Source organism: Myotis davidii, unplaced genomic scaffold, assembly GCF_000327345.1.
Source record: "Myotis davidii unplaced genomic scaffold, ASM32734v1 scaffold72, whole genome shotgun sequence".
NCBI lineage: Eukaryota > Metazoa > Chordata > Mammalia > Chiroptera > Vespertilionidae > Myotis > Myotis davidii.
This window is the reverse complement of record NW_006284618.1, coordinates 353,395-364,993: the sequence shown is the minus strand read 5'-3', so window position 1 is coordinate 364,993 and position 11,599 is coordinate 353,395. Positions and strand designations below refer to the sequence as shown.

General features: G+C 56.7%; 1 protein-coding gene across 1 annotated transcript; it reads right to left on the bottom strand.

The window, feature by feature from the left end:
• Positions 1 to 724: 724 nt before the first annotated feature.
• Positions 725 to 11,365, bottom strand: KCNK18 (potassium two pore domain channel subfamily K member 18). Its single transcript, XM_006754951.2, has 3 exons — positions 11,146 to 11,365; positions 8,203 to 8,331; positions 725 to 2,165 (listed from the first exon to the last, which is right to left on the bottom strand). Exons 1-3 carry the CDS (start codon positions 11,363 to 11,365, stop codon positions 1,384 to 1,386), a joined length of 1,131 nt encoding a protein of 376 aa, XP_006755014.1. The 3' UTR covers positions 725 to 1,383.
• Between the last annotated feature and the right edge of the window lie 234 nt (positions 11,366 to 11,599).

Here is an 11,599-nt window from a genome sequence, read left to right as displayed (position 1 = left end):
CCAGGGCCCCGGTCCCCAGGAGTGACTCTGAGACAAGGACAGTGTGCATGTGGGTTATTTAGGGGTGATCTCAGAGCAGTGAGGAGATGAGACGGGGAGGTGAAGGGGCCAATACAGGGTGTTCTCATGAGCAGCGGAGGCTCCAGGCGGCTGGGAACTCGGAAACATGACCCAGGGTTACCCCAGGGGAGAGGCTAGAAGCTGGGTGCCATCAGTCATGGATTGAGGGCTGCTCCCAAGAGCCCTGACTCCTTGGCACTTCTAACCTGCCCTGTGAATGCCCAGCTTTAGGGGCCAGAGGAAGTCCTCAGGCAAAGGGAGCTGGAGTGCCAGGGCAGCTGGGAGGGCCACCTACAGCATCTGCCCCACAGGCCAGCTCATTCACGCGCCAGCTCATTCATGAATTGGCACAGGGTGAGTGCCAACGAGCGCCAGACCTCTTGTGTGCCCAGCCATTTGCTTAAGCATCAACACTTCCACATGCCAACTCGTTCAGGAGATGCCAGTCGCATCCCGCTGAGTGAGAACACTGGTCTGCACAGACCCTGACAATCAGGAACTCTCCCGGGCCCCTGTGAACACGGGTGACAGCGCCGCTCAGCGGATGGGCATATTTTACACGGGCTGGAATCGGCGGGTCTCGCTGGCATTCACACAGTCACGTAAGAAAAGAGGCTGCTCAGAGGAGCTCTGTTGCATCAAGGGCACACAGGGAGCAGCTCAGGAAGGTTTAATTCAGCCCACAGTACTACGTGCAAGAACAAAGGCGATTTTTTTTCTCATGGTGCAAGAAAACTGGTGACTTCTGTTAGGCCGTTTCATCTACATAAGGTGATGGTTTAAAAAAAAAAACGGAGACAGGGGACGCACTCTCCCTCCTGGGAGCATGCCCATGCCTTTCCTGTCCCCTTCCCCCTCCCTGCTTCCCCCATAGACATGCATCTGCTAAGCTCTAAGAGACCCCGGCGAGGCTTGCAACCAGGGCAGTGAAATAGTTCATCCCTGGCAAACCCCAGGCCCCATTTCTCTAACTTCTTAGTGAGCCAAAGCAGGTCAGCCTGGGCTCATTTCCCTGGTCCTTTCCCATTTCACTGTCCCCAGCGTGAATAAGCAGCCTCTAAAATAAAAAAATAAAAAAAATGAAGACAGGGAAATAAATTGGACATTAGGGCCTGGTGATCGTTTTTGTCTATGTCCTGTTACATAGGGCACTGGCCCCCTTTCTGCAGGGCCTGGCGGCTAAAATCAGGGTCCCAAGGTCTCAGATGACAGGCCGCAGGGCCAGGCTTTAACTACCCCGGCCCCGAAAGACCAGGCAAGCAACCCAGCTCGGCCCACACGTGCCACGTCGGGGACGGGGCGCCTTCCCGGTGTAGTGGGGTCCTAACACTTCCCTTTGGCGAAGAGCAGCATGAGCTGTTTGTACATGCGAATCAGCCTGTTCTGCACCAGCTTGAAAGCGATGCACACGATCTCCATCCCGACGATGATGTAGAGGGAGAAAAACAAGAAGAAGTGGGGGTGTTCCAGGGCGGTGTCCCCAAACCCGATGGTGGTCAGCGTGACGAAGCAGAAGTAGAAGGCGTCCTGGAAGTCCAGGTGCTGCTCCCAGGCGGGGAGGATGGCGGCTGCGCAGGAGATGTAGGCGAACACCAGGAGGGCGATGACGGGCAGGGGTACGTCCAGCCGCTCCACCTGCCGGCCCACCTCGTCCAGGTTGCTGATGACGGAGTAGGAGAGTCTCCCCGACACCAGCTCAGGGCAGGAGTTACTCCTGGGCACAGCCCCTGGGGGCGGTTGCAGTGTGTTCTGTGTGTCTCCCGCCAGGAGCCCCTCGAGCAGCTCCATGCTGTTGCTGGGGGCGGAGGGACACATGCCGGGTTTGGGGCCCGGGGGCTCCTGAGCGCTGATGATGATCCTGGGGATGGCTGGGTCCATGGGCTTGGCGGCAGGCCTTCTCCGGCAGAGCAGTCGGGAGCACCATTTGGAGAGCGGAGGGCGGAGCGGGAGGAGCCCTTGGAACCGATGGTAGGACCTGGACAGGATGGTTGCTAGGATGTCGCCGGTGTCCGTGAGCACCAGGACCATCAGGGGGATGCCGAAGAGTGCGTAGAGCATGACCATGTACTTGCCGAGCCTGGTGACGGGGTAGACGTGGCTGTAGCCTGCAAAAGAGGACACAGCCGGCTGGTCACCTGGCCCCCCCGCCCCTCCCCGCCCCAAAAGGCATTAAAGAGACCTCTGCCCTTTCCCCTCCTTGGTGTGACCTTTGACACAATGTGTTTGCAAATATGCATCTTAAAACACTCATCCTCTTGCCTACTGTTAGGCCTGCTTTGGGGGGGAGTAGAGGGTGACATCCAGCTTCTCTTTAGGAGACGGAGCAGGTCGTGTCCAGATGATTGACCTGGGGTGTCCTTGGCAGGGGACAAGCACATGATTGGGAGTGAGCTGACCGCCTTTCACCCTGCCCTGGCCATTCCTGAGCGTCTGCGTGAGATGGACCAGCTCACCTAGAAGGACAGGATGAGCGCAGGTAAGGGGGCACGGATGGCCTTGCAATCATACCCACCACCCCCTTCCTCCTCCATGAAGGCACTGAGTTTTTAAGGAGCCACCCTTGTCCTCGCTGGAAGGTCTGGGCCTCTTGGTTTGTTTGTGTCTGTGTATTAGGTGATCAGTATGTGCCTTCCATGTGTACAGTAGTGTGCATAGCATTCAGGACAGTAGGAAGTTGGAAAGTGAATAAAATGCAATTGCTGCCCTCAGAGCCACCGTGGTTTAGTGCGCTAGACATGTTCACGAATGATGGGGAAGCGGTTAGGATCCCAGCATCTGGAACAGTGGTTCTCAGCCTTCCTCATGCCGTGACCCTTTAATACAGTCCCTCATGCTGTGGTGACCCCCAACCATAAAATTATTTTCGTTGCTACTTCATAACTGTCATGTTGCTACTGTTATGAATCGTCATGTAAATATCTGATATGCAGGATGTATTTTCATTGTTACAAATTGAACATAATTAAAGCATAGTGATTCATCACAAAAACAATATGTAATGACATATGTGTTTTCCGATGGTCTTAGGCGACCCCTGTGAAAAGGTCGTTCGCCCTCCAAAGGGGTCGCGACCCACAGGTTGTGAACCGCTGATCTAGAATCTTACCAATCTCAGTTCGAATCCCAGCTCTGCCATTTACTAGAAAGTGACTTCCCTGCTCACATTTTAAGGTTTCTTATCTGTAAACTAGAGGCTCGGTGCACAAAATTTCATGCACTGGAAAGGGGTCCCTCAGCCCAGCCTGCACTCTCTCGCAGTCCGGGACCCCTTGCTCCTTACCCCCCACCCCTCCTCTGTGCTGGCCAGCTGTGAGCCCGGCTTCTGGGAGCGCACTGACCACCAGGGGGCGGCTCCCGAGGCATTGAGCGTCTGCCCCCGATGGTCAGTGCGCATCATAGTGACTGGTCTTTCCGCCGTTCGGCCGATTTGCATATTAGGGTTTTATTATATAGGATGAGGACGACTATCCCTGCTTTGTCTATCAACTAGCAGGCAGGACTACATGGGGTCAGCGCCTGACACATAGTGGGCGACTGGAGAAGGCTGGCGTCCTCACCCTCAGGAGCTAACATAGCTGCCTACTGAGCACTCACTGGGCTGGCGTCAGCCCATCTTCATAGGTGGGTGTTGTTATCACCATTCACAGATGGGGAGACTGAGGTCGGAGACATGAAGCAATGTGGCCAAGAGTATACGTGTGATAGAGAGTGGAGGTGGGAGTCACACTCCCAGGGCTGCCAGGCTCAGTTTCCACTGGGTCAGGGGCACCAAGGGGGCGGAACCTTCCAACCAGTGAGAACAGGTCATCCAAGCAAAGGGGCTGGTGGACTGAGGCCTCCATGCTCTCCGGAACCCCCTCCTTTTCCCACCCTCACCCCCACCCTCATGTGTACAGCAGGGCAGGAGAGGGAGCCGCCAAACCTCACAGCGCAGGGAGTTGGACCTTCTGGATGGGCAAGCTCAGTGACCTCAACAAACAGGGAACGCTTTCGTCTTTAATGCCTGTGTTTAATTGTTGATGCCTTAAAGGAAGATTAATACAGGAAACCCAGCCCAATTATGTAAATTAATGTGAAGGTAATTGCTAGGCTGGCTGAGCCCCAGCTCCTCCGGGGCTGCAGCTCCTGTGGCCGGCTCTGGGCCAGCTCTGCCCTGTGGGAAGGATCAGTTGCCGACTGTGCCAGGGTCCTGGGGGAGGGCTGCGGCCCGCGATGGGTCTCGGCAGTCTGTGCCTGTCCCGGGGCATTCCAGGCCACCCTGGCTGGTGCCGGCTCCGTGTGATGGCAGGGCGATTCGCTCTGTGTGTGTCTTCCTGTCATGTGTGCACGTGGAGTGCTGACTGCATGCGCCGGGCACACAGTGAGCAGAGTAGATATGGAACCTAACCCCGCCGAGCTTCTGGTTTAGTGGAGGAGACAGCTATGCATCGAATTCCATACCCCACTCAGCAGGTCTGGGATTCCAGATGGGGACCCAGGACAAGATGTATAAGAGCAGGCTGTTGCGTGACCTCACTCCATTGATTTTTAAAAGATAGTTTCCTATCTTAGAAGGAAAGCATGGGTGGGTGGGTGGAAAGAGATCAACCCAAGACCTTGAATGCATATATGCATAACCCATGAACACAGACAATAGGGTGGCGGCCTGGGCTGGGGGTTGGGGCCGGCTGGAGGGGGTCAATGAGGGAAAAGAGGGGACATATGTAACACTTACAACAATAAAAAAATTTTTTTAAAAGAGCAGGCTGTTGGGTGAGCAATTAAAACAAAGGCACCCAGCCTGGATTCCACATTTATGGAGCACCTACTATATACATGCCAGGCTCTTGTGCCCAAGCTTGGGGGCTATACAAGGAACAGGCAGAGGTCACGCCCTCTGGGGGCTCCTGGTTGAGAGGAAAGCTTGGCCTGGAGCTCGGCCCTCCTCCATTCCAGCAGGACGCGGCCAGGAGTGTGCACCGGGCTCAGGACTGGGGAGTGCATTGGTTCCACCTCCCACCGGTCCCGGGTTTGCTCCGTGTGGCAGGACTTGCTGGGAGGGCACTGAGGGTTCCCACTGCCTCCACTCCGCCAGCTCCCGCCCTCCCCTGAGGGACAGGGTTGCAGAAGTAGCCTCAGGACAGCCTCCCCTCCAGGCCTTGGTGAAAGCCCAGGACCACTGAGGAGACCGTGGTGGGTGGGGTCTAAGGGAGAGGGAGGACAGAGGTGGGTCATGGGTGGAATGGCCAACTGCCCTGCTTGCTCAGGACTGAGGGGTGTCCCAGAACAGGGGACTTCTGGTGCTAAAACCAATGCAGCCAGGGCAAAGGAGGCAGTTGACTCTGGCCATGGAGGAGGGCGTGGGGAGAGACTCCTGAGCAGGGAGGAGGAGAGAGGAAGGGGGTGGGCAAGGGGGCCGAGCCTCTCCTATAGGGGCAGGAGCTCAGAGAGGCCCAGCCATGGCGACCAGCCGGAGGAGCCCAGGCCCTGGATGTCATGGGACCCACAGAGCCATCAGCCCAGAAGGACGTCAACAGCAGCCATGGGGGCCCATCGACAGGCCTTTCCCCTCTGTTTTCCAGGCAGCACAGAGCCCCCAGTTCCCAGGCACCCCGAGGAAAGTCAGGAGTTAAAATTCCCCATCTGCAAGTGTGGAGACCCAGGGTCAGATTTTTTCCCTTTTAAAAGGAAAAAATGCTCATTTCTTACAAGATTTATAGAGCCAAGTGCCTTTTGGAGTCAAAATTCCTTGCAATACAAAACCACCATTGTTACCACAGTTAATGGACATGGAACAGGGAAGTCAGGTGACCTGGCCAGGGTCAAACAGCGTACAGCCCACAAGGGTGTGTACCCCTCTCCCTAAGACCTCACCCACCCCCCTCCCCACCCACACACACACACCCAACCTGCTCTCCTTGGCAAAGGTGGGCTTCGTACCTTATAAATAAAGTCTGTGGCTGCCTTGGGTGGGACATGTTTATAACCCAGAATATATGCCATGTTATAGAAAATACACCACAGAAACAAGTCTCAGAGAGCGCCCAGCCCCAACGAAGGGCCTATATTGACTGCCCCAATTACCGGCCGCTGAGCTGCATAATGGGAAATCAGATCATTTCTTCTAATGCATTTATATGTTCCACTAGGATCAGTCCCCTCCACTTAGGCTGGGAGTATTTAATAGCTCGTCCACTTAACTTTCTAACCTGAGGGGGCTGACCCAATTGGCAATGGCGGGGGGTTGGCCAGCCTCACACCTGTCAGGTGTCCCTTCCCCAGCATCAAGGCCAGGTGCATGGCAGGTGACCCAGAGACCAGGGCCGGCAGCGGCAATGCCAGCAGGGCCTTCAAACACCGTCATCGATTCCGGGCAGTGCAGAACTTTCCCCAACATCCTCTTCCAGTTGTCATTGCTGGACGGCCCGATGTCCTAATTGACTTACATCGTGGGTGATAGCATCGCTTCCTGGCGATTTAAACCAAGCTAATGTATTTCCATCACATCAGTGGTTCCCAGCCCGGAGGCCCGTTAGAATCACCCAAGGGCTCTGAGAAAGGCTGACGCCTGGGCCCGTCCCTAGAGATTCTGACTTGATTGGCGTGGGGCAGGGGCCAGGCGCGGAGCTTGTAGAAGTCGGCCAGGTGATTCTAACGTGTAGCCAGGGCTGGCGTCAGGTCAGTGCCTCCCCACGTTAGCGCGCATCCGAATCGCCGTGAGAACTGGTTAAACACACTTCGCCGGGCCCCACAGCCCTAGTTTCTGACTCAGAAGGTCTAGGATGGGCCTGAGAATTACCTTGAATTTCTAACACGTTCTTGGGTGATACATGTGCTACTTACTGGTCCAGAGACTGCACCTTGGTAACCATTGTGTTAGCTCAGTGGGTCTCAACGGGGGGCAGTCTTGCCCCCCCAAAGACATTTGTCAAAGCCTGGAGACACTTTTGGTTGGTGAAACTGGTGGGTACAGCGGAGGAAGAGGTAGAGGTAAGAGCCTCTGGCAGATAAGGGCCAGTGGACGCTGCTTTACTTCCCACAGTGCCCAGGGCAGCCCCCACAGCAAAGAGTCATCTGGCCCAACCGTCATATTGTCCATAGTGCCAGGCTTAGAAATGATAAGATCAGTTAGACCCTGAAGTTCTTGAGAAAAACACACACACACACACACACACGCACACACACACACTAAAAACAAACTAAACCCCATACTCTCAGCCCCTTGCTCATCTCCAGGATCCTCCTTGTAGACACTGCTCCCCATAACGGTTGTCCCTCAAAGTGTTCCCTGGAGCTGTAGGTCCCCTGAAAAGGCCAGGTGTGCCCTGCCTCTGCCTCCCTGGCCATGGCGTCCCCGTCAGAGCCCCAGCTCACTGCCGAGTGGGACGGAAACAGCATCTACCTCATGGGGTTGCCTTGAGAATGAAATAGGATAATGCAGATGAGGCCCTGCTGGGTGCTCAGGGGTATCGCTGTTATTCACTCCTTACCCTGGCAATGTCAGCCTTCTGGAAGAAACCAGCTGGGGACGCTGGTGATCCTGAAACCCACCTCCCCTCCCCAACCCAGTGCTGGGTGTCTCCACTGGGAGGCGCCACCGGAGCCACAACTTCCAGTCCTGCCTCTTGGACTTCCCTCAAGCCTGGGGCTGCTGCCCCAAGTCGGCGCTCCCACAAAGCCCTGAGCACATCCCGTGCTGACCGCGGGGCTGTCCCGAATTCCTCCGTCCTGCCCAGGAGCTGGGCTGGCAGGTGCTGCCGGCCGATGGTGTTTGGGACACGAGCACTCAACTGCGGGTGAGAAGGGGCTGGATCCCAGCCCAACACCTTGCTCACTAGGGACTACACCCCGTCTAGACCCAGCTCCGACCCTGCCCCTGACCTGATTATTCCTGTAGCTGCGGACAGGCCTGGGCTGCACCCACCTGAGAAAGGGCGCTCTTTTCTAATTCCCACGAAGGCGTCTTGCGGGCCAGTGGCAGGGCCTGCTGTGTCCTGAGCTGGGACCAGTGCCTGCCTGCGCGCAGGAGGCCTGGCACAGGGTAGGCCCTCCCCACAACATGAATTGAACATCCCAGCATCCTCACCAAGGGCCCTCAGCATCTCCCTGCCCCACCCTCTCCCCAGGCCTTTCTGCCAGGCCCAGCCTTGCCCTTGGACATACCCACGGTGCTGATCACCGAGCAGCAGAAGAAGAGCGAGCTCAGGAAGGACCAGTCTGTGGACCTGCTGGACCACTGGGGCTTCACCTTGGACAGCAGCTGCCGGAGGTCCATCTTCCTGTCTTCCATCCCTCGAGAAAGAGAGGACCAGAGTGAGGGAGAGCGCTCCGCCCTCCAAGACAGGGACCCCCGAGGTGAAGGGGAGTCTTCCCCAGGGACCAGTAGCGCCCCACCTCCCCCGCCCCTGTCCTTTTAAAATATATATATGTAATTTTTCATTGATTTCAGAGAGGAAGGGAGAGGGAGATAGAAACATCAATGATGAGAGAATCATTGATCAGATGCCTCCTGCATGCCCCTCCACCAGGGATCGAGCCTGCAACCCGGGCATGTGCCCCAAATCGAACCGTGACCTCCTGGTTCATAGGCCGACTCTCAACCACTGAGCCATGCTGGCTGCTCCCCTCCAACCCAGCCTTGAGGTCCCATCAACACGAACACTTGGCTCTCTGTTTGTCAATGTCTCTGCCGTTAGGTCCTGCTCGGGTTCCTGCAGGGAGCAGCCCAGGCTCGCGTCTGAGCTCAGCCACGGGAGGCTGAGCAGCCGTGCAGGGCTTTCTGGGCTCTCCAGGCCTCCGTCTTCCACTGTGCAAAGGGGCACACACTTCTGCCCTGTCTGTCACGGGGTCTTGTAAATTGAAAGCAAAAGGCTTTTATGAAATGCAAGCTGTGCTATGGTCGCAACCCGCACTGCCTCCTGGAGGTCACTGAGCCGATGGAGTTTGGTGGTTGTACTGGGATCTGTGGGCACCAGCCACCCGAGGGTATCTGGGATGCGTGGCAGAAGCAGGTTTGAGCCCGGCTGGCGTGGCTCAATGAAACAGGAGGTCACGGTTTGATTCCTGGTCAGGGCACATGCCCAGGTTGTGGGCTCGATCCCCTGTGTGGGGTGTGCAGGAGGCGGCTGATCAATGATTCTCTCTCATCATTGATGTTTCTCTCTCTCTCCCTCTCCCTGAAATCAATATACATATTGAAGCAGGTTGGGGAGCCCTGGTTCTTTAGGGGGGTTTTCAGAGGTCCCTTTGGCCTGGCAGCCAGTGGGTTTGGGGGACCCTAGAAGCCACGTGCCAGACTGTGGGTGGTGGGAAGAGGAAGCCACAGAGCCTGGCACATGGCAAGAAGTCACTACTCACTTGACTGGGCACCAGCCTGGGAGTCCAGACACCTGCCTTCCAGGCCCAGCTCTGACCCTGACCAGTTCCTATAGCTGCGGACAGGAAGCCTGCTTCTCAGCCCCCGTTTCCCCAGCAGGGAGGCAGTAGGACATGGGGGCGTGGGGGAAGTTCTGGCTCTAGAACCCAAATGCCTGGGGTTGAATCCCTGGCCCCGTTTCCTAGTGTGCGACCTTGGGCAAGCCGCTTACCTCCCTGTACCTCAGTTCCTTCATCTGAGAGAGGGGACAATTGATGGCCACCTCATGGGGGTGGTGTAAGGACTGAGTGTGCTATTGCATGGAAAGCCTTTGGCATGGGGCCTGCTCTTAGCTAGCCCGTACTGAGGAGCTTAACCTCCATTGAAAATCGGTACAAAATGTGTCTGGACCAGCTCCGTGTTCCCACACCATTCCGTGCATCAAAATCACCTGGGAAACTTCTTAAACATTTGATTCCACCCGGCTGGTGTGGCTTAGTGTTTGAGTGTCAGCCCATGAGCTAGGAGATCATGGTTCAGTTCCTGGTCAGGGCACATGCCTGGGTTGCAGGCTCGATCCCCAGTAGGGAAGTGCAGGAGGCAGCCGGTCAATGTTTCTCTCTCATCGCTGTTTCTCTCTCCCTCTCCCTTTCCCTTCCTCTCTCTAAAATCAATAAAAAATATTTTAAAAAAATAAGATTCTAGCCCTGCCCCTGGGGTCATGATTAAGTCGGGTTGGGGAAGCGCTGGGCATGCGCATTTTAGACAAGCCCCCTGGGTGGTGCCGGTTATGGCCAGGTGCAGAAAGCCCTGCCCTTGCGGACAGTCCAGAGCTGGTGGTGTCCCAGCAGCAGTGCTGGCAGAAGTCACCTCCCAGTTGGCTGAGCAGGTGTGTGTCTGTCTGGTACAGGTGCAGAGAGGAGGGGTGGGGAGGCCCCTCCACAGAGGGGAGACCCTGCCCCTGCAACCAACCTCTAGTCAGCCCCATCCCAGAGGACCTGCCTCCAGTGGAAACCAGTGGCGAAATAGAAGTGAAACCTGATCAGGACACAGACACAGCGCTTTGTGCCTTCCATCTCGTTTATCATCTCGTCTGCTTCCCATGGGTCCTTGGGATTGTGGGCCCCCCTCTGTCCAGCACTCTACACCCAGAGAGGGCAGCGGCTCTGCCTGGGGCCACACAGCAAGCTGGGAGACTGGCGAGGAGGACTAGAACCAGGCCCCAAGGTTCTCCTACAGTCTCTCCCCCTCCACTGAGTCCAACCACAGAAGAGGCTCTTTGAAATAGAAAACAGGAGAGTGGGGGCAGGCTGCTATCTATCTGGTGCCCAATTTGGATTGTTCCTTGACTTCTAATCCCTGTAAATGGAGTCATGGGTGGGGCAGGCATCGTTCTGAGGACCAGCCTAGGAACTCCTAGCCCCGGCTTCGTCACCTCCCCGCCCCCCAACCTCACTGTATCTCTAGCAGCCCACCCTCTCCAGAGCCTGCTGGCCTGTGTGGGGCTGGGGCTGGGGCAGCGGGAAGGGAGCGTCTTTTCAGAGCAGCTACTGGGTGCTCAGTGCTTCTTTGACATTCTTCACGGCAACCCTAAGAGGCCATTATTCTCCCTATTGACAGAGGAGAAAACTGAGGCTCAGAGAGGGAAGCCACTCGCCTAAGGTCGCCCAGGAACGGGAGGCTCCATGCAGAGGGTCCCAGCCCCTCCACCCACAGAGAAAAGGCCCACCCTGCCCTGGTGAGCCACCTACCAGTTCTGTTGCATTTTAAGAGGCCACAGAGCTGCTCCAAGAAATCCTCAAACTCTGGGTCGCCCGCCCCCACGTCCCGGCCACCCTCAATGGCTGAGAAGAGCAGGGCGCCCAGCATCGCGTAGGTCACCAAGGAGCAGAGAAAGCAGAGGCGAGGGAGGAGTTTCTCCAGGGCCTCCTGGCAGCACCTCCTGGCCTGGGGCAGCCCTGCAGCCTCCATCCTCCCAGGAGCTCGCAGGACAGGAGGTACTGGAGGAAAGAGGCAGAGCCACACCGCGGAGAGGAGGAGGAGGGGGGGGGGTGCGGCAGTGCCGGGGGAATGGCCAGGCTCCAGAGCTAAGTGGATGGTGCATGCCCTTCTCCCCAGGACTCAGGAAGCGGCCGGCACTCCTTACGGTCAGTTCAACTGAGTAACTCGCCCCCAGCGCCCCCAATTAGTATTGATCCACCGGGC

Bases quoted from the DNA above. Each gene is read 5' to 3' on its own strand.
- KCNK18 (XM_006754951.2), bottom strand. From the start codon at position 11,365: ATGGAGGCTGCAGGGCTGCCCCAGGCCAGGAGGTGCTGCCAGGAGGCC. The intron at 8,332-11,145 runs GTAGGTGGCTCA...CTCTTTCTCGAG, and splicing joins CTTAAAATGCAACAGAACTG to GGATGGAAGACAGGAAGATG. The intron at 2,166-8,202 runs GTATGTCCAAGG...CCTCTTTTGCAG, and splicing joins CTCGGTGATCAGCACCGTGG to GCTACAGCCACGTCTACCCC.